The sequence below is a fragment of the Propithecus coquereli genome, unplaced genomic scaffold (assembly GCF_000956105.1).
Source record: "Propithecus coquereli isolate 6110/MARCELLA unplaced genomic scaffold, Pcoq_1.0 Scaffold296, whole genome shotgun sequence".
Taxonomy (NCBI): Eukaryota; Metazoa; Chordata; class Mammalia; order Primates; family Indriidae; genus Propithecus; species Propithecus coquereli.
The window spans coordinates 653,645-679,426 of record NW_012148574.1 but is presented as its reverse complement, the minus strand read 5'-3'; the positions used below and the strand labels follow the sequence as shown (position 1 = coordinate 679,426).

Here is a 25,782-nt window from a genome sequence, read left to right as displayed (position 1 = left end):
TGCAGAGGTCTCGAGGAGGGAGAGTCCTGTTTTCAGCCCCGGCCCTCGCCCCAGCTTCCGCAGCCCCTGCAGACAGGCCTGAGCCACTCACCCGGCTGGCGGCTTACCGGGCGCCCTGGGCTGGCAGTGGGTCTGTTTCCCCCGCTGTGCCCCTCAGCACCACTCCCCAGACCTCTTTCTCCTTCCCCCCATGTTATTTCTGTCTCTGATCTTGCCTGCTGTCTTACTCTCTTTGTCGCCGTGGGTCTGTATACATTTTCATTGCTTGGCTTTTTCATGGCTTTGGGTTGGGACAGATGCGGGTGTATGTCCAGTGCCTCCGGTGCCTCCTGGTCTGCTGGGACACGTGGATTGAGGATTCCAGGCTTCACAGGGGGAGAAGTGAAGGAAGAAGCGTTGAGAGGAAGCCACGAGCATTGGCGCTGGGCGTCTAGGTTTTGTGGCTCCCAAAAGCATCCCCCTTGGTGACAGGACGTGCGGCACCCTTGGACTCTGGACAGAGCCACAGGCACTGAGTCTTCTTCCTCGCAGGCCCAGGAGCTGCTGCTGGGGATGGGGGCGGACAGGTCACCAGTTACCTTGATCTCAACTAGCTGCTCTCCTTGGACAATGCATGGATACTCGCCCGTCTGTCCATATTATCACAGGACTTCAGAGCTGGTATTACTTTCAGGGTTTATCTCTCCCAAGCTCCATGCTGCAGAGGACCACTGAAGCTTGGTGCATAAACGACTCATCTGACATCAGAGTCGTGGACCCGTAGTTATAGACTACGGCCTTAGACTAAGACCCCCGGCCTTAGACCCACTCTAGGCCGAGCACTCGGCTCAGGGTCACATTGCAGATCTGCCGTCCAGAGCCACAGAACAGTGCTGAAGGGGCCCCCGAAGCCAGGCAGGCTGACTTGGTGCCCAGCAAGGATACGCCTTTCCAAATCCTACATCTCCCTCTAGCCCACCGCCTCTGCTAGAATCTTCCAGACCTGGAGCTCCTTCTTGCCAAAACCTGGCCTCTCCATGTTAGGATTGCGCTGGTGGGACCACTTGAGTCCCTCAAGAGAAAGCCTGTGTCCTGCCCCTCCCAAGTGCACCGGAGGCCGTGGGCACAACAGTCCTTCTCCTGAGACCTCAAGATGACGGGAAACTCAGCACCTGCCTGGCCTGCCCAGCCTGCCTGGCTTGTCTCGGGGGTGCTGGATGCCACTCTGTGCAGATTTCTCATCCTTTCCACGGGATACCCGACCACTTCTTGCCCCAAGACTTGCTTCATAAAGATGTATGATATTCATTAAGTCTAAGACACTGCCGACGAGTCCCGATTTCAGAGGTACTGACATGTGAAAAGTGTGCGTTTTATAACCAGATGGGGTATTATCTCCCTCCTCCCGCAGCTCCCCTCTGGCCCCGGGCAGGCCAGCTTCCCCGCAGATGCAGCGTGAGAGCAAGGCTGCACCCGGCACCCACGGGGCACCCGTGCTCCCTGCCAGGGGTCGAAGATCTTGCTCCAGAAAAGAAAAAGTCACCATCATTCAAGACTACGGAGAACCCCAGGTTGCTTTCCATAGCACGTCAGGAAGGGAATAGTGAGTGGAACAAATAGCACTGGCCCAAGGCCTGGGGGCTGGAAGGAAATCAGGACATAAGCAAACCAGAATTTTAACAGAAGCAGAACATACTTAGTCTGTGCCCAGGCGTGAACTTTTATGCTTTCCTTAAGATTATGATAATTGTGAATGAAGAGGATTTTCTCTTTCACCAGCTATTCTTGTTGGTAAATAGCTAGAAAAGTCACCTTACCTATGTATGGCGAGACGAATGCGAACTGGGCTTAGTCTTTGTCATGAGGTTTGGTCTCAGGATCCTCCTCATCAAGAAATGTTCTGGAAAAGGGTGGAAGTAAGTAGAGAGAATGTGTATTGAACCAGTTTGACTGAAAAATGTGTTCATGATGCATTCATTTGATTCAGTTCCTGCCACAAATTTCTGTTATTTGGGAAAATAATGAGTAAAACAACAAAGAGGAAGGTGAGTAAGAAAACAAGAAAACCTGTGACTAGCTGAAAACTCATATATCGATCCATTCATTCAAAGAAATTTACTGAGCACCTACTATGTGCCAAGCTGTACAGGCTCCAAGCACAAAGACGAACATGCAGAGGCTCTGCCCTGGGATCGAGCTTGCACTGGGACACACAGAGAAAGGACAGGCAACCTGAACTCTGTCATGGGCAGAGGGTCAGATAGGAGGCGGGCCAGGCCTGGCCCCCAGTGGACGACCCTCAGCTTCCAACCCGCCCAGAGACCTCCGTACCCCAAGGGGAGGTCTCCCAGTTCACGCCACTTGCTTGGTGGCCAGACCCCCCACCCCCCGCCCATCTTGCAGGGCATTCTGAACGTGGGCGAGAAACCGTGGCTTGTCGGATCCCTTCATTATCAGAAAAGTGACTCAGTCTTACTTACGGATTAGTAACATCACGCTAATGGGCCATATATTGCAACTTTGATATTAATTATTTCCTATCTCCTTAAACCACAGCAGGGGCAAAGGTGAAAGAGGGGCGCGTTTCCTCCTGGGTCACGGCCCCATTTACAGACGGGTCGCAATTGCTCTGAAGATTTGCCGGCGACTGAGCAGAGCTGTCGTCCGGCCGGGAAGCCCGGCGCTGACCGCGGCTGCCTCCGCCCCCGGCTCCGTCCCTCCAGGAGGGAGCCAGGACCAGCCTTAGAAAACTCCTCATCTCACACCAGAGCTCAGTTTGGAAATTAAAAAACGAACTTACTTTGCGTTGGCTTTTATTCCTCCGCTTAACACGTTATTTGAAGGGTAACAGATATCGGAGAACTGAACCTGGCACTGACTCGGAGGGTTGGGCCATATGTTCGTGTTTATCCTGGTTATAAATTGTCTTTTCATGATGAAAGCCATGTTGAAATTAGGTCATTTTAAAAAGAATTTATTAAAAGGTTTTGAAAATGCAGAGCCAAGGAGGAAGTAAATGATCCTATGTCTGGGAGATTCAGAATGGATTTATTTAATTCTGGTCATGGGTTTTGTGGCCACGGTGGGCACGTGGGTTCCCCCTCCGTCCCCTGCTCGGGGTTCCTTAGGGCACGTCCTGCCCTCCAGCCGAGAGCAGAGGAGCCCGAGGGCGCGGGAGTCTCCGAAGGAAGAAGGTTCCCTGCCACGTGTGTCTCTCAAGTGTGGGCGTCCTTGTCGTCTCTGCTTCACCAGCTGCACAGACCAGAGTCCAAGACAGACAGGAGGAAGCGTCACCCCGGATTCTAACAGCCCCTTTGCTTTCACAGTTTGGTAAATAAACACCAGAAGGTTTCAGGGGCAGACACTGAGGTCCTGATTCTAGAATCCCACAGGCTACGTCTTCCCAGGCAGCCCCTTCCTCCTTCAAAGCTGGCCGTGCACTCTGATTTCTGTTTCCATACAGGATATTACAAGGAAGCATTTTGTTTCACCTTGTTGGGCTTGAAGCAGATCCCTGGGGAGGCCGGTTCAAGGCGGGGTGCAGGGAAGCCACCCTCGCCGCCCTCCCTGTTTCCACGGTCCTCGTTTCATGGGTTGCTTTTTCCTGGCGATGAAAAATGATCCCGCCACTGAGATCTGAGCTGCAGTTAGGAAAATCGCCGAGGGGACCACCTAAACGAGAGCACCGCTCTCTCCTCCGTGAGGACGCCCGCCCGAGCCGCTCAGCTCAGAGGGCGCAGCCAGCCAGGGCCACAGCCACGGCCACGGCCACGGCCACGCCGCGCGCGGGCGGGCCTCCCCCGGCCTGTTTCTCTGCCCTTTCTTTATCTCCAATTATAAAGCAGCGCCAGGTTTTCTCGTCAGCCTTCGCCATGTCTCCAAATGGCTTTTCAGTGTCAGGCCCATCAGGAAATTAACTCATCATGCAGTGACAGCTGCTAATTTTTTCCCCTTACATGTCAGATGGATCGCCTGCTGAAGCTAATAATGAATCACCAATCCCTGATTAGAAGGTGCTTCCGAAACGTATAACTGCCATCCGAGCTAACTTTTTTCTTCATGTAAAATGATATCACCCTAGAGGAGTAGAAAACGAATTGTATTCTTCAACATGATGGAACAGGAGGAGGTTGCTTAAGTGAGCTGTGAGCTCTCTTAAATTATGGGCTAATATTAAACAGTAAAAGAAGCGAAAACTTAACAGCTCTTTTTTTAGTTTGCTAAATGAATGACCTTTCTTGTTCCTGATTTTCTTCCTAGAACCAACTCCGGGTTAGCATTCCAAGCTGGTTCTCCAACGCTTTCTTTATGCCATTATGTTATGTTCAGGAAAACAAAAAGTTTGGTAGAATTGAGATACACATGCTGTCCGCTGGTCACAGAATTTCCTAGACGCTGTGCTGCCGGCTGGCGGGGCCCTGGCTTGCTCCGGGTGGGGTGGTGGCCGGTGCGCTCTGTGCCGCGTGCTGTGTGATGTCTAGCAGAGACCCGTCTGCCTTTCAGGACTTTCGACAAAGTTTCTTTGCTTGACCAAACCTTAGTCTGAATCTTCTCCTGCACCCATCTGTCCACGTCCTTGTAACATCTTTTAGTTTTAGCAAGAAGCTGCTAAGTCAGTTTAGCCAGAAACCCCCACCCTCCATAGCAGATCACCCTTGACACCTGATCAGGTTCCTCCTCCTGCCCCCTCCGCTCGCGCGCGCGCGCACACACACACACACACACACACACGCGCGCGCACACACACACACACACACACACGCACACACACACACACATACACACACGCACGTACACACACGCACATACACACACACACGCACATACACACACACATACACATACACACACACACACACACACACGCACAGACACGCATGTCTCGTTGCCCGGCCTGCCTTCTGCAAGAATCTCATTGGGTCAGTTGAGCCAAAAACACCCCTGCCCCTAGGTTTCCTTTTGGTAATTTCCCACCCGCCGACGCCCACCACACAACTTACTCCTTGGCTATGATCCGCACGTGTCCCGACTGCAGTCAGCAGCGACCCAGGTCCACACCGAGGCCTCCTCCCCTCCTGCAATTGCCCTGAATACAATCTGTTTCTACCATTGTAACTCGTGTCCAGCTCTGGGTGCTCTTTGACACTTTGGGGTTCACATTTCTGAACTGACCTGATACACAGCTGTGGAATTTTCGGCGACACACGGACACAACCTTAGCACATTTACTTGCTTCTTCAAAGCAAACCAAGTAGCAAAAAGGATGTTCTCTGCGTCAGGTGACTTGGGTCGGTTTGTGGGGCGTGGGAGACCAGCATCCTCCCTCCCTGCCGTGACTGCTCAGGGAGGACGAGGCGTCCCAGCATGAGGCCTGCTTGAGGCACAGTGTTCATTAAAGTGGCCTTACATGGCGGAGACTTCCTGTGTGGGAACTGCTGTCTCGCTTTGTCACTCTGCACCATACACAGCGAGCACTGCCCGAGTTTTGCCGTGGAAGTCGACGTCTAAACCACGTCTACCTGCTGACTCGGGCGGTCCGCTCTCCTTCGGGTGCCAAACCTCCTCGAGGCCCGATCATTTAATTGGCTGCAGCTTAATAAAAATGTGGCCTTTCTGGATTACAGTCTCCAGATAAATATTTCATTTGCTTTGTTTCTTACTTCTTTGAAGTTCTATCATATTCTTTAGCAGAAACATCAAGGAAAGCCCATGTCTTCTATTTAGACACTCCACGCTGCAATGAATGTCCCTTGTTCACCAACCTGCCGTGCCTCATTATTCTGAGGCACACGTTTGTGTACGCGCTGCTTCAGCCCCTCACATTCCAACAGTTGTGTAATGAGAGAGAAAAGAGAGGTAACATTAACCTAGCTCCATAGGTAATTACAGGATACAATAGCTTAGTGAAGCCTTTGCAATCCTTCTGAGCCTAGAAACACCTTCTATACAATTTTTTTTATGCAAAGGCCTGCTCTTTTCATTGTGCATACAACATGATTGCTGGTTTGACACTGCAGGCTACACTGGTTTTATGAAGGATTAAATGCCACCTGAGACATATTTATCCTAAATAAATCACAAATGGTAAACTGCAGCATGTCAGTGTCAACACCCTGGACTGCAGCAGAAAGGTTAGCCACACAGGACTGAGCACGCTCAGGAATTAGCATCTGGGCCGCAGGACCGCGGGGCTGCTGCTAACGGGAGAAATGATAAAGAAGAAATATTTCCACTGAAAAACATCCCCCCCCCCGCCTTTTTTTAAACATGTATGCGAAGCTTGGAGAGGGCCATCACTTTGTAAAGGTCACCTTTATCCTGATAACAAACGGGAGTGGATCCTGTCACTGTTTGCCGAAGACTGTTTCAGAAGAACTGAATAGCCCTGCCACTTTTAAGGAACACGAGCAAGTCACACTCAGCTAATTATGGATCTCAGTGTCAAACTTGAGGTTTTACCTTTTATGTTTTATTTTTTTGGAGGGGTGGCTGCATAAAGGGAGGTGGCTCTAGAACGGACAGAAAGGAAGGCAGGAGAAGGGCGTTAGGAAGAGGACAGTCGGCTGCTCAGGGGGCCGGGCCCCCTGTCGTCCTCTCAGGAAGAGATTTTAAACGGTGCTTGTATTTAAACAAAGAAGGTACCGTTTTCCTTTCCTCTCATGTCTGTTCCGCACAATTTTTAGATGCTAACCGTGATAGAATATGTTACTGTCACCAGAACGCGTCTGGGCCATTTGCCAAACGTTTGGAAAACAGTACCAGGCTGCGGGAGACGTGCGGGAGAAACCGCGTCTCTGAAGGGGCCCAGGGGCGCGAGACAGCCGGGCGTGGCCGGCGGGGCGCGCTGTGGTCGTCACAGCTGCCCGTCGGCTGGCAGCTTGAAATAGAATGTCATCGTTATCTTTTAATGCTATAATTTTATTTCAAAGAAAACAGAAACAGAACATAAACAACCTTTGCGTTTGAGGGAGAGGATTATTTTACAATTTTGGAAAAGAAATAAGAGCAATTATATCAAGAAACAAATTACTGCAACATAAACTTGCATTCAACAGTTGTAGTGAATCCACAACTGAATACAGACGGGGGCATGGTTTCTACTTGCTAATGTTTAATGTCAGCGATTTCAAACTGACATAAATCACAAATAAATCCTGCGAAAATGATACCAATGTGAACATTAGTTATAAAAAGCAAAATATTGATATGAATGGTATCTGCCAGAGTGCACATTTCATAGACAGACTTTATCGTATGAAACTAAGTCAAAATTAGAAGCATTGGGTTGTCTTAACCAAGGTATATTTTAACTGAATATAAACTTCGAGGCTTTTCTTAACCATAGGCTTAAGAAGGTTTCTTTTATGCAGAGTATGACCAGAGCAATGAACGTGCCTACGTCTGAAGAGAGGCAATTTATACATGAAATGAGCTAACAGGCTTCCTTTGGTCTGGGGACACTGTCACTCCAAAATTAAAAACAAATGAACGGGAGTGGGCTGCTTCAAGACCGTAACCACTGCAGCTGCAATTTGAACCGAATACGTAATAAAATGCTGAAGCAGCTACATGCTAGACTGCAAGAGCAGATGTGTCCCAAGCCACACGGTCCGTTTTTATCACTTTTCCACCACTAGGGAACGATCTTCTGGTAACTGAAGTGGGAAAACACTTGTGAGAGGAAAGAACAACAGGGCGACACTTGGCTTCTCTTCTGCACGCAGCTGGGACAGCGCAGGGCGCCCGCCAGAGGACCGGATGGATGGGCCCGGCCGCCCTCCCGGGCACTCGGCGACCTGTCCCGCTGGCAGGCCTCAGGGCACCCTGCAGGGCGTTTTGGTGGCTGACGTGAACCCGGCCGGGAGTTCCGTCCTCAAGTCGCGCTGTCCTCCTTGTGAAGGCCACAAACGAAGGTCGGGGAGCGCGCTGCCTGCCTGGCCGGCGAGAGCACAGGGGCCGCGCCTACACCTCCTGGAGCTCGGGGCCTTCTCTTTGGCTCTGGATCCCGGCGGCAGCCGGCGAGCCCTCCTGGGTGTAGATGACCATGCTGGTCAGCTGCTCCGCCCCGTGCAGCGCCCCGGCCTCGGCGCCCAGCGCCGCCCCCGCCTGCAGCAGCTCCCGCGAGTCCGCCGCCTCGATCACAGTGTGCGAAAACACGCCCGCCTCGTCCTGCACCCCCGGGGGCAGCTCCGTCACGATGTAGTGCGTCGCGCCCTCGGGGAAGCTGCCGCCGGACTCCTGGACCATGGCTTGGACCAGCTCCTCCGTCACGATGATCTGCGAGATCTCGCCGTCCGACTCCACCAGGTCCACGCGCTCGCCCTGCACGCGCAGCCCGTGGGCCTCCGCCTGCTGCACGATGACCTGCGAGCCCTCCCCGGCCACCATGTGGACGGCGCCCTCCTCGTTCACGATCACCTGGGTGATGCCGTCCTTCATCAGCTGCCCGGCCGCCGCCGCGTCACACACGGCGAACTGGAGGACCCCGTGGACCATCTTCTTGAAGGCCACCTGCGCGCGCTCCTGCGAGGCGACGACGGCCGAGGGCCGGGCCACGTCGGCCAGCACGCCCACGGCGGCCGGGCTCCCCGGGGCACCCTGCAGCACCTGGACTTCCGGGGCCTCGGGCGTGGCGGCGCCGGGGGCCTCCTGGCTGGGCAGCTGGACCAGCACGTCCTTGGGGCCGGGCCTGCCCTTCTCCTCGTGCCCAGCCCTGCCCTCCCCCTCCCCTAACTCGGTGACGGCGCAGAGCAGCGCGTCCAAGGCTGAGGACGCCTCAGGGGGAGGCACTCCGGCCTCCGAAAGGTCTAAAATCTCCTGCTTGGTCACCTGCTGGATCACAGCACTACGCGGACCAAGCGGCTCGTCCACGCCGTGGCCTTCCACGGAGCCCCCCACCACGACCACCTGGGTGGTTCCGTCCGCCAGCTGCTCGGGGAGGATGGGCCCGGGCACCACGCTGCCCACGTGCGCCCCGTTCTGACTCGTGGTGATGACCTGCCCGTCCTCTGTGATGTGCACCACCCGGGCCACCTGGCCGGCCATGGCCAGCGTCTGCAGCGTGGCGGCCGCGGTCTCCTCCACGGAGGCGTCCAGGGCGAACTCCCCGTCGTAGCCCTGGATGATGATGACCTGCTGCACCTGCTCGGAGGCCGGCGCCTGCCTCCTGCCGCCCCGCAGGGGCTTCTCTCTGACGGGGGACTCTTCCGCCAGGGCGACGGCAGTGAAGGGGCTGTCTGTCTCCACGAAGGTGGCGCCTTGTCCCTTCAGACGACACTCGTAGGACTTGGAGACGATGCCTGTGGGAGACAGAGATCAGTTAGAGCCCAGGAAAAGGCGTTTAGGCTTACAAGCAGGGCATCTCAAGAAGCTTTAAAACCTCAGCAGAAACACCACGGAAGGTGGCCGCGAGCTCCTGTGTGCGACGTTTGCCGTGAGCGCCAGGCTGGCCGGCGGCGCGGCTGAGACGTGAGACATGCGTGTCCCACTCCCGGTTAGCTGCCCAGGCACAGCCCGCAGGAGCGTGCGCTGCTCCGGTTCCCAGGGAGGGAGGCCGGGCCCTGCCCGCGGCCACCGTCGTTTCTAACAGCGTATCAGTAACTGGTGAGTGATCCTCAGTGCAGAGCGACAGAATCCTCCAACCCACAGGGAGACTGTTTCTTAAATGTCCAAATATTATATATATTTGTTTATTCAACAAAAGGAATAAAATCCTTGCACATTATGTTAAAACATAAACATCTATGAACAACTATAAGAGTTCAATGCAACAAATATTTCCTGAGCGTCTACTAAGTGCCAGACACGGAACTGGGTGGGTCTCCGTGGGCCAGGCGCAGGGCTTGGCGCTCTGCAGGGCACCGGCACACACAGCTGCGGGGACCGAGGAGGGTGTGACGCTGCAGAGCTGTGCGGGGCCTCCGGGGCACCCAGACATGGCCTCCTCCTCTCCGTCCACCTGCAGCTCAGCGCAGTGCCTGGGGCAGCAAACCTACAAAGGTGTGTTTGCTGAATGGCTTGAATACCAAGGGAAGGTGACGAGGACAAGCGCAGAGACGAAGCAGCCACATATTCCGGCTATAGGAAAATCATCAAAGAAACAACATTCGAACCCTGCCTCGAGGCCCAAGACTCAAGCCATCCCTCTCGTGCTGGGGGAAGGAAGAGTCTCCCAGGCAGGGCAGGACGGCTTGGCTGCCCTGTGGCTTCTGGGCGACCTGAGTGCTGTGGGGCAGCTGAGGGCTCAGGCTTTAGGAGATCAGATAGCTCAACTCAGACCAGGCTGCCCAAGGCCTCCTATATCCTGCACTCAGGCACCCGGGCTGCGGCCTGTGGAGAGAAGGAACCTACTGGATGTCTTCAAGCAGGAACAGAGGGTAGAACTTCAGTAGAACTGTAACAGAGGGTACAAAATTTTTGATCTTGAATGTCAGCCCCAAATTCCTTAGTGACCACACTGTGACTCATAGGAAATACCATGATGAGCCCTGGGACGTGAACAGAGGCGACAAGGCAAGATGGTTAGAAGGCCTCTCTGACAGCCCAGGACAGGACGGCAGACATGGCACGGGGTGGGTGGGACCCGGGGGAGCTGCTGGGAATGCCTGGTCTGGGGCTGGGCACAGGCTCCTGCCTGGCCGTCCCCCTCGCGCCCCACGTCCATTACAGTCTGTCTGCTGTAAGCCGGACACGGGCGGGCAGGCGGGGCCCACGCTGGGCGAGCAGAGGGTCCTGGAGGCCGCGCCTGCTGTGGGAGGAGGAGGAGGGAGCCCCTTCCTAGATCTCAGGGGGTCTCAGCTGCCATCCGCGCGCTGCAGGGAGTGAGGGGACCAGGAGCCGGGGGCAGGCGCACTCACACCCCCTCCAGTCACCCGTGACTGGGGCAATGCCCGCTGCTTCCCAAGTGGGTGGGTAAAATAGGACTGGAAATGGTACTCTTTATTTTCATAAAAAAGAGACTGACGTTTTAAAGAGTTCCTGTTTTCTTCTTTAAAATTTTCTAACAGTTTTCTTCTCGTTGCCTCCATCCCTCCCAAATAAGAGGATAATAAAGGATCTATGGCAAACATTTCCATGTCTCAACAGCAAGCTCATTTTTGAGATATTCCACTTTACTCTTTTTAGTTTTCTAACAGCAAACTTCATGGATTATTTACGGCTGGCATCCCTTAAACATAAGGACAACGACTTTGCTGACCACACTGAAAACACTTCTTTCAATAGCGAGCGAATTCTGAGCACAGACTCCGGACAGGGCCTGTCTTCCAGCAGGTGCGACTCAGGCAGGAGTGGGAATCTTAGAAAGGTTACGGAATCGACACAGACCTGCAGGGTCACCAGGACCAGCTGCAGAAGACCCTGCCGCTTACTCGCTCGACGCCTGTGGGATCCCAGGACGAGCAGATGCTGCTCTGGCCAGGGCACAGCAGCTGACCGGGGCCCGGCCCCGCCCTCACGAAGCGGGCAGAGGAAACCACCACGTCTTCAGGGTCAACCCACTCTGCCCCAGGAGGGTCCAAAGGAATTCCCTAACTATAGTGCACCCGTTTTCTCTTCTTCACCCCCCAGCAAGGACAGACAACAGTTAGGCACCATTAAGCGAGGCGACTCGCTAGCTCCTTGGCGTGCTTCAGGGGGCAAGCACGTGCTGGGCACCACGCCTGAGGCTTGGTGGTAGCGCTCACAGGTCTGCAAACTTCGGCACTCATGCCCCTGGGGGTGCGCGTGTGGCATTTGGAGGGATACACTCCAGTGCATCTGAGTGGATCCTGCAGAGAACCTGCTGCAGCCCAGAGGGCTGTCCCCCCCGACTCCCCTCCTGCTTTGAGAGAAACCACCCTGCACCCATCCTGGACCGGGCCTTGCGCCAGGGAAGATTAGGGTTCAGAAGATGAGCATGGGCTTAGGGCAGAGCATACAGGTCCTAGAGAGAAAGGGCTGAATTGCCGTCTGCACGCATGGTTATCTCCTGCACTTTAATCTCCCTAAACTCTTTCTCTCAAAGAGGTTGGGGGTTGCTCAGGGTGTGAGCAGAGGCCTAATCAGAGTGGCATTGAGAGCGCCCATGTCTACACTCCATTTACACCTGAGTTTAAGCCGGGCATGGAGTGGCCGATCCCTGGTCAATTTGCCATCCACTAGGACCTCTAGATCTTTGTCTACTGTATTTGACAAATTCTTCCTCTGGTATACTTGCAATTTCTCCCCTAACCCCTACTTTTCTACCTAAGATGTAATATTCTACTTGCCTTCTTTATGTTCTTTTGAACCTGACTTGTTTTTCTCTATTCTCTAATTTCAAGGTCATTTTCAGTCTCATCCAGAATTCGAAGAAGAGGAAAATAAGGGCACACAAACAAGTAAGGCAGCTTTAAAATCATTTCCCTCCCCCATTACTCTTAACTGTAGAAAAAGACATGCTGGCAATACATTAAGAAACAGGAGGAATAACTGTAGTTGGGAAAGAACAAACCACCTATTCTTAGGCCGTGCCTGGAAGAAACGGTGTACGCCTGAGTCCAGGCAATGCCGTTCTGTACTCTGCAACTGGACAGAACGTCCCTTGGGTGTAGAATTATCCTTTGAATCCCTTGCAGCACTGGTAATTATGCTATTCTGAACTACTTACTGCATGTATTTGAATCCAGAGGTGGGTTAAGCCACTTCCAGACCATTAAAGTAAACTACACCGGTAAATACTGCTGTCAGTACAGGGTGTGATGAAGCTTAACAACACCAACATCGTAACCTCTGCGTGCACACAAGCCCAGCTGGTCCATCGCAGTTCATAAATGCGAGTGCAGGTCCATCTTTTGATTCAGCAATTTAATAACTTCAAGTGCTGTCAGTACTGCTTTGAAAAATAGCACCTATAAAATGTAACAGCCTCAATCAGATTGAAAAAGATTCACCCACTGAAGATTCTTCCATTTCAACCATAATGAATTAATGTTGAGCTATGTATAAGTTCAAGTGTCATTTAAACTAATGTGAATCTCTACTGTAACTTTAAAATTCTAACTGGGCTATGACCAAGAATTTACTGGGCACATCAACTTCAATTCTTGAGCTCTATCTAGTAAATATGAACTGCGAAGCTCACCAATGGAAAAGGCCAAATGGATACGGTATTTGGAAAACAGAAATGTTACATAGGTTTTATCCTTAACTGCTTAGTCACTGTTGTAACTCCTAAACTGCACAAATCTTTAATGGAGCATGGATGCCCAACATAATATTTGTATGACGCTTTTTTTTTTTTTGAGACAGGGTTTTGCTCTGTCACCCAGGCTGGAACACAGTGGTGGCATTCACAGCTCACTGCAGCCTTGAATTCCTGGGCTCAAGTGACCCACTGGCCTCAGCCTCCCGAGTAGTTAGGGATACAGGTGCACACCACCACACCTGGCTAACTTTTGTTATTTTTTTGTAGAGATGGGGTCTTACGTTGCTCAGGCTGGTCTCCAACTCCTGGGCTCAAGTGACCGTCCTGCCTTGGCCTCCCAAAGTGCTGGGATTACAGGTGTGAGCCACTGCACTTGGCCAACACTTTGCAGTATCGGATTTCGGTATGGTCAGAGTAGCTAACAGAGTAGTGCGCCTAAATGCAGTCTTTCTGGATCTGTTTCCAATAGGGCAACGAGCAGCTTTCCGTAGAAGGTGCCAGAAGGTTAAAATGCAGCCTGGTGCCTGCTTATGAAATCCTTTCTTGAGCACAAAGATAACAAACTCCCTTCTCAGAGTTAAATGCCCTGGGAATTGACAACTTGGTTGAAATAAAAAGGTTTTTTTCCTGGGTGTCTGAGGATTTGTTTTCAGGGAAATGGTTTGGGATCGGGCTCGCTGCTGCAGACACCATTACGAAGCCGCAGCTCCTTCCCACGCACCCTTCCTGAAGCCCACATCTCCGAAGTCGGAAAGCACACGCTCCGTCATGCAGGAGGGGAGGGGTTAAGGCGTCAAGACTCCGCTCCCCAGAACCGTTTTCCGGGGTCCGTCCTGCTGTCTGCGGTGCTTCTGGGAAGCTACACATGGGGCTGAGAACCTGGCTGCTTCCTTGTGTGTGTGCTGTTCCCTCCTTGCTGTCATCGTTTTTTCCCACAGAATAAATACCTTATGCTTTTGTTAAGCTTACATTTAATTAAAATGTACAGAACTTGTGCAGTAAATGCGAATGAAAAAAATAAAACAAGGGCCCCCTCTCTTGAAGGCACGTTGTGAATGAAAAATGTCATTACAGACTAAAAAATTTTGCAGTAAACAGGGCCTACGGAGAGAAGTTTCCCCTGTAATGACATCCATAAAATACACAAATGGCACTTTTAGTACCATCCTGAATATGGCATTTTCTGTGCTCTACACACAATCTAAATGGTTTGATCATAGAGCATAATACTCCATTGGGTTTATAGAACAATCAATGTTCCATAAAATGATGTATTTATCCAATAGTAGGCTCAGCAGTTACTGGGGTATGACATTGTGGGACACAGGCCTGGGCTCCTTGCGGCACACACGCTGGCTGTAAAACTTATCTCACACCACTCCAACAACTTCATCTCATCTGTGGCAAGTAATTTGTGGAAGCCTCAGCTTGGTTTAAAAAAAAACTTGTAATAAAAATTCATAGAATTTTCAGGAGAATGAAAGCTGATGACAATAGAAAGGTCACATTGTGTCCCCACTAAAGGGGTCAAAGGTTGTTGGCAGTTCTAAAACTGAAAGTAGATTTCATGCATCACGTAGCAGATAAAGATGGCGTTAAAAAGACATGCCGTGGGGTGCGGTGCCTGGTGCTATGACAGCCTGGGCTAATACCCTATGTAAACCACTTTGTTGCTACGAGCCAGCATTTATTTTAAATTTCTAAGCTTCTCCTGGAATAGTACTAAATGTTTATACATTGCTAGGTTACATCTCAGACACTGTGGGCAGTTTAGATTTTCTATTTTGGTAGCGCAACTAAGCTTGAAAATGCTGGGTTGGTTCATTATCATAATTAAAGCACCTTGAATATGATGTGATTAAAAAAATAATACTTCTCACATAAAAATTTGGGACACACATGACATTGTGGTTCCTAAGCCACATCTAATTTTTCCTGACTTCAATTTTAAGATGTAATTTTAACAAGAATGTTAAGAAATCATACTTAATGTCTATTAAAATGAAACAATATTAACAGATTATGCTAATAAATTAGAGCCATATTTTAATGTCACAAAAGCTTATAAGTTTCTCAAGTGAAAGCGGGAAAAATGACAAATTAAAATTCAATGAAATATAACCTTTTAGAGATTTCAAAGCAGGGAATACATTATTCTTACCACAGCAGTCACCAATAGTTTAGCCAGTCAAATCGATTATCAATAATTGCTCTATAATTTATTCATTTTGAAGACAATAATAGTCGCCTGGCATTAAGCAGGATGCCCCATTACAGGGCCCCTGTTCGAATCTGGTTTTGAAGAGGGCAGAGCGCCCCGTGCTAACACTGGCGCTTCCCCCGGGGCCTGCCTTTGCGCTACTTCCCACGCCAAACTGCGGACTTCCTCGAGGTCTTCGTAGGAAACTGCAATCAAGTGGCGTAGGGACTTGTCGGGGATCAAAGAAAGAGTATCTATCTGCGATAACAATCCCGACGTGGGACAGAGTCACCTCTTAGCCTATATTCCAGCAACTAAATGACAATTCCTCCATTTTTTTTTTTTTTTTAAGAACACAGGTTGGTCAATATCTCATGTGTCTTCATTATTTTCAAGGATTAGAAACGAGTTCCAGTCAGCGTTACTCAAATGCACACACAAACTAGAAATGACTAGGTTATTTGAGATACAAGATTTAGAACGACTTTCAGTCTTTGACATGTTGAACATGGTAGCTATGCTAGTGAGATTTATTTCAGAGCGCAGACATGTTTTGGCCACTCTCAACCTGAGGCGGACCTCGGCTGACACGAGCTGGCCTCAGGATGTGTTAGATGCATCACAACATGATACTTCAAGGGAATTTGGCAAGTCCCTGCCACATCCCACACACACACACAAGGTACATGGTGGAGAACTACAGTAAAGGCCTCGCTGTGCCCTCCACTCACGAAGGCCATTGTTTTACAATTAGAGATGGTGAAAATTGCTTTTCTGTAAAAATTAACTGAAGTTCACACCCTTTCTGAGAAACTCTTTCACATAAATTCGATAGTACAATTTCTTGGGCTATACCATGCAATTTTTAGTGAAGGAATACTTGCAACAAACCAGGACATACATTGAGGTACCAAAAGTTCTAGTCCTTTCTCTGTACTTACCACGAGCACTACATTTAACACCGGGAATGACTCAGGCAATCACACAGACCCCTGGAAAGAATTCTAAGATACTGAGAAAAAAAACGAAGAATAAATTTTATCTCAAGTTGGAAATACATAATCGTGCAGGTTTCTAACTTTACCAAGAATAGTCTCCATGGGCCTAGATATTTCCATGGGCACTGAGGAGTGACAAAGAATAAAAGACAATATTTTACCTTTAAAGTCACAAACCCTAAGAAATTTTGTATTATATCAGACCCTTAGGTATATATTATCATTTTCATGCATGAAGATCTAAGGTAATGGGAGCCATGCGCACAAATCTCACTCAGTGAGATAAGAATGCGTCCTTTAAGGTTATCTTGACAGGCTCTGGGGGTGGAGGGGAGGGCAGCGGTTAACCGTTCCTCTGCTGAGCACAAGCCTGGGAGCTACACCGAAAGATCATGAAGCCACAGCCATGTAACTTTAGAAATTCGACTCATGTGAAGAAACGGTATCATCAAGTTTCACAGAGGGTGATGAAATGGCACGTTAAAGTTAGACTATGAAGTGCCCTGGTCTTGTATTTACCCGCGAACAGCACTTGGTAGAAACCGCGGCTGAGTTACCAGCGGACCATGCTCACGTGTCCGAGGTCCCGTCCGGAACGAAGCGGGGGGGTGGCAGAGGGGAACCTACGCAGCTGTCACACAGGGGCCTCCGCTTTCTGCACGTTTGGGCGTCGAGGCCGGTGTCAGCCACTGGAAGGGGTCTTAGAAGCGTCCTCGCCGCTCCGCCTGGTGCAAGCCTCATCACGCTCCTGGGCCTCGTCCCTGGTTCAGCATGAGTGACAATGGCCGAGAACAGGTAAGAGTGTCCCTCATGGTTTGTACGGAAACGCAGGCTGGGAACAGAGTCGCGGAGCGCAGGCCCGCGCGGAGGCCGCTTCCTTCAGACTGCACGGGTAGGCAGTACCCATCTGCTCCCTGTACGGCTGTCCCCGTGTGACTTAAACTAGTTAACAAACTAGTTAACTAGTGTAACAAACTAGTACAGACATTCTTTTCAGCATCATGGAATCAGAAAATTAAGAAGCCCAACGACCTTTTCCTAAATGTCCTCCGACAGGGTATAAACTCCAGCGCAGACAACACGGTATCAGGGGACAAGGCGTATTTCTCCAAAGTTTTACACATATACACACCTTAGAAGGTGCAGTGATGCCAGTGAGGCCAGCCAGTGTTGCCGCAGGGCACGCCTCTAACAAGGCTGACTCTAAAAGGCTAACAGGCAGATTAAACTTGTCTCCTTTTCGTTTTTCTGGCAAACTCTATAAAAAAAAAATCACATTCACTTTTGCAGTCATGTTCATATTTCCTTTATATTACAGTATCTTCATATCTTTCCCGAGGAAATGAGAGGAAGCAGACATTTGTCTTCATTGCAGACACTTTCTCATGAAGGTAAAAAGCAAACCGCTTCTCAGTAACCACACAGAGGCACCATTAAAATCAAATTTACAGTAAACAGAACCTACGGCTGGGGTAAAACACTAACTGTTAGTATTTTAATTATCAGCAAAGCTTTTGGAGGTCTAACATCTGCTCACAGCCGAACGACAGCAGCTGCTTGCGTACACTTAAAACAATGCGATTTCTTCTCTGCATCCTAAAATGAATCATATGTGCTGGGCACATGGCTGCGATTTCCCACTGAGCTGGCTGAGCAAGGGGACCCCGAGTGTCCTGTGGGTAAGTAAGGCCTGGCCTCTTCACGACGAGGAGATCCCAAGCCGGCAGGAATCCTAGAGTCTGGGAGCGAGAACATCAGAGAGTGTCAGGGGTCACCGCTGGCCTGCGCGTAGCTGGCGAGTGCAAGAGGGCTGGTCACCACGCTCTGGAGTGACTTCTAGGACGGGGCACTGCGGAATGCAGCCAAGGAGAGAAAAGAGGGTCGGAGCATAAGAGGGGCTGGCTGCTGTCAGTCCTTCTGTGGATGTCCCGGGTAGACCTGGGAGAGCAGCTCTGCGCGGGGCCCCACTGGGCTCCAGCCTTCTCCACGCGTGGAGGACAGGCAGTGCCACGGGGTGGCGTGGACACTGCCACGGTCAAGGTGGAAAACGCTAACGTATTTTCTTTTTAACCAGTGGATGCTACAATCTTCATTTTGAATGTTTTCCTAAATATCTAAATTAAATGCCTATTTAAAATTACAGAATATCTGCGCCTTGGGCCCTAGGGAATAATATATGCCGGGGATGATAGAGTTTAAAATTGATTTAAAGATACCAAACAAAAGACCAACTATAAGGCTTAAACCTTTACTTTGAAAAGAGAAGGATGAATAAAAACTTATAAATGGAAACACTGAGTAAAATGCTAGCAATTGAAGCCTAAAGTGATGCAATACAGTAAGTCGGTATCAGCAGTTTTTCCCCTAAACACACCTGGCTTGGTTTTTTTTGAGAAGCAAGTTAAGTTCAGAGAGGAATCCTTACAAAAGCACAGCACGAAACCCGAGCAGATTCTGACCGCAGGCCCGACGGGGCCCTGTCCCACCTGGTGCATGTCTGAAATCGTGCTTGGATGGAAGCAGGGAGACCTCAGCCATGTGCCTGGTCATCCGCGCTATGGCCAACATTAAGGACATCTGATGTGTCCAGAGGTAACAGGTTTGTGCTATTTTGTCTCAGCAGCTACGCAAGCCACACGTAAAGTCCTGCAGCAAATTTCCACAGTGCTCACTCTAAAACTGGGCAACAAGTCTAAGGAGGTAACAATGCGGTCATGGGGCCACGACCGCTTGCAGTACCACATGTGGTTCCACTGTGCGGCAAGATGATGTAAACGTGAACGCTAACTTTTAAAAAAATTATTATTAGTTCATTAAGCAGTCCAAAGGCTTTGTGAAACGGGCAACATTGTTTTGCCTTTTATCTAAAAAATTGTTTAAAAGGAGCTGGGTGTTGCTCTAGACCAGCAGGCATACGTAACAGCAAGCGCATGCTGTCAGATGTGGACACTAACCATCCGCAGGTGTCATCCACCGTGATGCACGTACACAGGGAAACAAGAACAGACCTGTACACGGGGTACCGAGTCACAGACAGCACACAGGAACCTGCAGAAGATGTTCTGTATGGGGAATGGTGACACGAGCAAGTTGGGAAGTTAAACCACCACGTGTAATCGAAACTCAGGAACTCTCACACGAAATGTGGTTCTATTAAGCAAGTAATGCCCAGGGTTCATTTGGCCACACAAGTGGTTGCTCACTTGAAATAATCCTTAACAAGGTTTATAAAGGAAGAACTTGGAATATGTTTTAAGTTGGAACATGTTTAAGAGCCACTTCTGCTGGAATTTCCCAGTCTCAAAAATAAAGCTATAGGCCTGACACTGGCGGAGGAGCTTCGAAGGGCTGGGAAGAACCGGGAGGCAGGCCCCGAGCTCCCCCACCGACAGATGCCCCACCTGATGTTCCGAAGCAGCAAAGTCAATCTAGGATACGTGCCTGGAACAGCACCAGGTAATTTAGTTACATAATGTCACATAACAGGCTAATGACTACTTTCTAAAATTTAAAAATTTTATATGTTTAATCAAATGTCAAATTTCCATGTTTTCTTGAAACAGACATGTACATGTGCATATATACAATTCAGTGCACACAAACACACCCCCTCACGGACATGCACACGTGTGTAAGCACAGTTCAGAGTATTCGACCAGTTTAGTTTTCCATTCCCATCCTCCTCATCATGCTCCTCACCCAAGCGCCTCTCCTGAGCTGGGAATCCAAATGCCGGGTCGGGCGTGTGGGCATCTGATGAGTGGGCAGGGCCTCTGCTCCCTGGAACCCTGAGCCCTGGAGCCGAGCCCTTCTGGGGCCTTGCAGGAAGCTGTCAACCCTGATGACAGAGCCAGACTGCTGGCAGTACAGCTGGAAGAATCGTCACTCAATGCCTGAGCAACACGTTAATTCTTTGAGAGCTGTTCAGGTCTTTAAAGGATAGGACATTCAAGGGTTGTAACAGCTTTAAAACCTACAAGGTTCAGAGTTCCCAGTTCATATCAGTTCTTCCCTCGTTCCCAGAACCTTGAATGTGGTTCCCTTCACTACCTGTGTGGTTCTGATGCTATTACACAACCTCATTAAAAGGACCATGATGGGAAATAAAATCACAGCGTTGATAGCCCTGAGATCTTAAAGAGTTAGTAAATGACAGAGAGGCAGTGATCTACTTCACACAGTACTGTACTTAGAAGAATAAATACCCACTGTGAAAATTAGTAGCGTGATTACTAGCAGAATTTTTAGGCTCCCTAAATGCTCACAGGAAGAATGCACCTAGATACTTCCATGGTCTGTCACATTCATCATCTATTAGTTTCTGAATAAACATGACAAATATCTAGGTTCTAAGACAACAGTAGTAAAACTGGTCCATAAAAAATTGGATACTTACATATTTCCTAATTATATATTTCTTTAATGTGAAAGTTACTTTAGGTTTTAGAGCTACTGAGTAAGTATCTATTCATCTAGCCTGTTGTACACAACTCTAACCTATCACACTGAATTTTAATTATTCATAAACATGCTCATCTTTTCTGCTAGACTGAGATCTCCTTGAGTGCAGGACTCTGGCTATGATTGCCGCTGTGAGTAATGAGGTCCTTTGTCTCTGACCCAGGAGTCTCGTGTCTTCTGCCAAAATCCATAAACTGTAGCAGGATAACTTGCTAGTTTGTAAGTTGGGTAAAATCTCAGACCTTTCATAATTCTACACAGTTACCTGAATTCCTTAAATGTTGGTTTCTTAACCTATAAAATAAACATAACAATACCTATTTTCTTGAAGAGTAAACAAGACAGTCCATGTAAAATAAAATATTGTACTTAGCACTGTGCTTGATGCATAGTAAGGGCTCTCAATAAATGTTAGGCTTTATTATTATTAGGCTTAATGCATTATAATTGCATTCATAGCACCTGAAATTGGTATATAATGCAACTAATATCTACGGATATGTATAATAATCTTGTATGACTAAAATATTTTAAGCATGTTATACATGTAATAAACTTTAAATTTAATGTGAACAAACATAAAGTCCTGCAATCAGGAGCAAAAAAATGCTCAAAGTAGGATAGAGAGAAAAGGACTTCAGAGATCTAGCTGCTGGTAGGATGAATACAGGAAGTGGCTGCATCAATGCAAGCATAGGGTCCAGCAAAGGGAAAGTAATAACATGATGATACACTGGTCAGACGACACTGAGAGCACCGTGTTTAGGTTTGAGCTTTGTCGGTGTTTAAGAGAAACACCGACAAACAGGCATGAACATAGTGAAGATAAACAAAATTATGGACTTAAAGAGACATAAAGAATGTCTTGAGTCTACACATATTTAAAGGATACCACGTAGAAAGAATGATTCATTCTACGTGGCTCTAGAGGGCCAAACTGGGAGTGGCAGGTAGAAGTCATAGGGAAGTAAACTTTGCCTCAATAATGCTGATTCAGAAATGAAACACAATGAACCTTGGCAACGAGTCTCCTATTAGGGAAGGTTGGACGGCCACTTTTATGGGATATTGCAAGAGGGACTCAAATCAGGGACTCTAATGTCCTTGCTACTACTTAGATTCCGATTCTAGACCTGCTGAAGCAGGGAGCAGACATTCTGCTGAATATTCATGAACCTATCACAACAGACAATGCAGATGACGGACACATTTTCAGGAATCTGACAAACAACTGTTGTGCTGATGCGTTCAGTGAAACCCTGCCAGAGCAGGAGGCTGAGCTGTTTGACGTGAAGTGATTCATCCGAGCTCCATGATGCCAATCTCTGGCTTTGGCTCTTACATGCCACAACACACTTCTTCACGTGAAACCGAATGTGAACTTTCTGTGCAACTACCAGATACTTGAACCTGCCCAGGCTCTTGTGGTAGCAGCTACTTCGCAGCACTTACTTCTATGTGCAATTTCATATCATGTCACTTCACAGTGAGACCTCGATGAACAAAACCCAGAGAAATGATGACTGGCCACGGTTTAAGTTATTTGGAAAGACAATGAGGAAGCCATGAGGATGCACCACTCAGACCTCCTGCCCGGGAACAGAACTGAAAGCCGCCCCCACGGCGTCCAGGCCAGCTGAGGCCGACTCCCCAGAGGGCTCCCAGGCAGGCACGCTCCTGCCAGCTGAGGGGCTTCTTGCTGGGCAACTCCAGCTTGACGGTGCTGCAGCCTGGACCCTGCCTGCTCAAGCACCCTCTCCCCACTCTCCTTCACGGGGCAGCTCTGTTCCGTGGGCAGGGGCTAGGGCTGGGCCACGTGGCACCGAGAGTGGTCTGAGATAACAGGCAGGAAGGGGGGGCCTGGGCCTGGCTTGCCACCCAGTGATGGAGAGGATGCCTCCCGAGTGGGAGGGAGGTGGGCACATGGCCCCAGGTGCAAGGCGATGGTCCATGGCTACCTGCGGAAGTGTCCCGGCGGAGAGGAGAATGCTGTTTGGTGCCATGGTCCAGGCACTTGAGGGATGTGGGGCAACGACACTTATCAAGACAGAAGGGCAGCCAGGGGCGCCAAGTGGCACAGTCACCACCATTCGGAGGGACGATGAGAGACTGAAGGCCATTAATGGGCAGCTAAAGGTGATGTGGGAGACCCAGTCAGCCTCTCTGTAGCTCACAAGAGGTCCTCATGTCCTCAGTCGGAACAGCAGACTGACATCGATGCCAGAGCTGTGCAGACACTCGGATGGTGGCCAAAGAGGTGCGTAACAAGGGGCAGGGTCAGTCTGGGAAAACGGGAGACTTTGAACTGTGGGATAGGGACACCCAGATGGTGCCTGAGCCCTCCGAGCTAGCAGAGGGGCCTTTCCTCCCCAGCAGGAGCCAGCAGTTCAGCTGCACGCAGGACCATCCCCCACCCCCAGGGACCAGGTGCCCCCTCAGGAGGTGGCCAGCCCCTCCCCTGGCCAGGATAACTGGGGCCGGGGCCAGACAAACAGCTGGCACATGCTTGGCCTGGTGAGCGGCAGTTGCTGAAGGAGGTGGCAGGGACGGGGAGAGCCCTGAGATGGGACTGTGAGACGTTTGCTCGAGGGGACCAGGCGTAAGAACGCAAGAGCAAGAGTTTGTCTCACTTCCACAGGACATGGGACTTAATGCCCCAGGCAAGGGCCCCAAGGATAGAGCCAGTTCGGAGAGTGGCGCCCCCAGTTGCCCTGGCAGACAGTAGACAGAGAATGAAAAGGCTGAGGGACATGGCAGGTGGGAATGGATGTATTTTGAGAAGAACCATAAGAACATTAATTATGTCCCCTGAGGGGACCCAGAGGGTGGACACACCACCCACATGACCTCAGGAGTGTACCTTGGGAGGGCCCGAAAATTCAGGGGTGGCCTCTGCTGCAGGCCAGGGTGACAATAGGAGAGATGGCTCATTAACGCCCATGGGGAGGAGCAGAGGCGGGTGGAGGTGCTCTGCCCTGGTGGGGGGCAGCTGTGGACAGGTTAACAGAGCAGTGACCAACCCGGGTGCTACGCAACACTGAGAGCCAAATGCGCTGGTCTCAATGTGTTTCCCCCCAAATTCATGCACTGAAATCTTAACCCCCAAGATGATGGATTAGAAGTTGAGGCCTTTGTGCGGTGATTAAGGCATTCCTGATGGACGAATGGGATTCATGCCCTTATCCAAGAAACCACCGGGTTATCACAGCATAATACTGCCCTGGTCGTTTTGACTGTTCCAGAATCTTAGCGTGTTTTCATTCTCAATCACATAGTGTTTAACTTAGGCCCACTGTGGACTGCTGCTTAATGACTGGGTGCGTAAGAGACAGAGATAGAAAAATATAAGTCAAGTGAGAAACTGCTATGATAATAATTCTGCAAATTTGCCTCAAATTGGCTTTTGGAAGATCCTTAAGTTGTGTTCATCTGATCAAGATCCTTATATATATATAGCACATAAAGATATGTCACATAAAAATAACTCTAATACTTTAAAAGACAGTGTAAAAAGGGAAAATATGCACCCATATATATTCAGTATCATAGCCAAAAGAGAAAAAATATCCAACCTAATATTTTCAGTCTTCAGGAATAATGACTGTGTACAAGCAAAATATGTTATTTTCAAATAAGTCCTTGCCAATAGCAGGCTCTCATACCTTATCATTTCAAAACAAAACAGATATTTGAAATAATTATAAAAATTTGTGAAAAATAATCTAGTTGATTTTTTTAAAGGCACAAAATGTCAAGGATTCTACTCACAAGCTCATGAAAGCAGCTCTCACTCTAGTGTCAGCCTAAGAGTGAGACTCCGGTGGGAGAACTGAAAAGAGGTGTCCGGTCAATAAAAATTGGAAACGAGCTCTGGGCCAGGGAAGGGCTGGGCTTGGTTGGAAGCTGTACACTTGGCTGTTCCAAGAAGTCGGGCGGTGGTCCAACATAACTGAGGGGTGAAGTCACCCCGGCAGTGAGTGGGAGGCTGAGAGAAGAGAACAGCACTGAGCGAAAGAGACACAGGGGACACTGACGACGGAGGAAGAGTCAGAGCCCGAAAGGAGGCTGCAAACTCAAGACTGGTGTCATGGCAGGCAAGAAAAAAGAGGGTGGTCCACCGTGTCAAATGCCAAAAAGAAATATCATGAAGATGGAAATTCGTTCTCTGATAGGTAACATATGACCAGGAAGACCACAAAATGAATTATTCAAACCAGAATACTATTGACAGCAAGAAGGACAGTGTCTGGACAGATCACTGGGCCGGGGGCGCAGACCTGGCACTAGTGTAGCACGACAGGCGTCGGCCTGGGCTGCGCCACTGACACGATGACATGAGTCTACAGTCTGGCCATCTCCCTCTCGAGCACCTGGTTGATGACTTATGGCTACCAACACACGGCACATTCTATATAAAAAACAGATATAAGGCTATTAGTGGATTTGTTAATAGAAAGAAGAACAGGGAGGCGTGTGAAACTTGGAATGATATTCAGTGAAATACGGCAATTCATATGTTTACCTTCACTTCTATTCACTATTAAACGTCATCAACTATTTTTCTCAACAAAAATGCACTTCTCTTTCCCGGAGTAGCAAGACAATCAGAATGACAGAGCTGAATTAATTCCTCATTTGTCGGCTGAAAGAAACTCAAAGCAGAATTGCCAAAGGGCAAAATAGAGAGAGTGACACTATACATCTTAGCTTTTATATATGTCCATTTGATTACTGTGCACGCACATTTGTATTATCCTGGTGATCTAACAGTTGTTGTCTAACTTAATTTACGGAATGCCAAAGTATCTATTAGTAGGAACTATGCTTTGAAAAGTATTACTAAAATATCTGAAATTCTTAATAGAAATTCCAGGAGGTCCCCCAGATAAACAGCATACAGAAAGTAAAGGGGAAAAAACCTCTTAGAAAAGGCTCCATTACAGAAACTTGCCTTGGAAAGCTGCCCGTGACTGAAGGCT

The 25,782-nt window shown here is 49.4% G+C and overlaps 1 protein-coding gene across 1 annotated transcript in view; it reads right to left on the bottom strand.

The window, feature by feature from the left end:
• Positions 1–7,893: 7,893 nt before the first annotated feature.
• ZNF407 (zinc finger protein 407) overlaps positions 7,894–25,782 on the bottom strand; it is a 506,579-nt gene continuing 488,690 nt past the window's right edge. Inside the window, exon 11 of the mRNA XM_012648891.1 lies at positions 7,894–9,278. Within this exon, the coding sequence (XP_012504345.1) occupies positions 7,942–9,278 (1,337 nt within the window). The 3' untranslated portion in view covers positions 7,894–7,941. The remainder of the gene's footprint in view (positions 9,279–25,782) is intronic.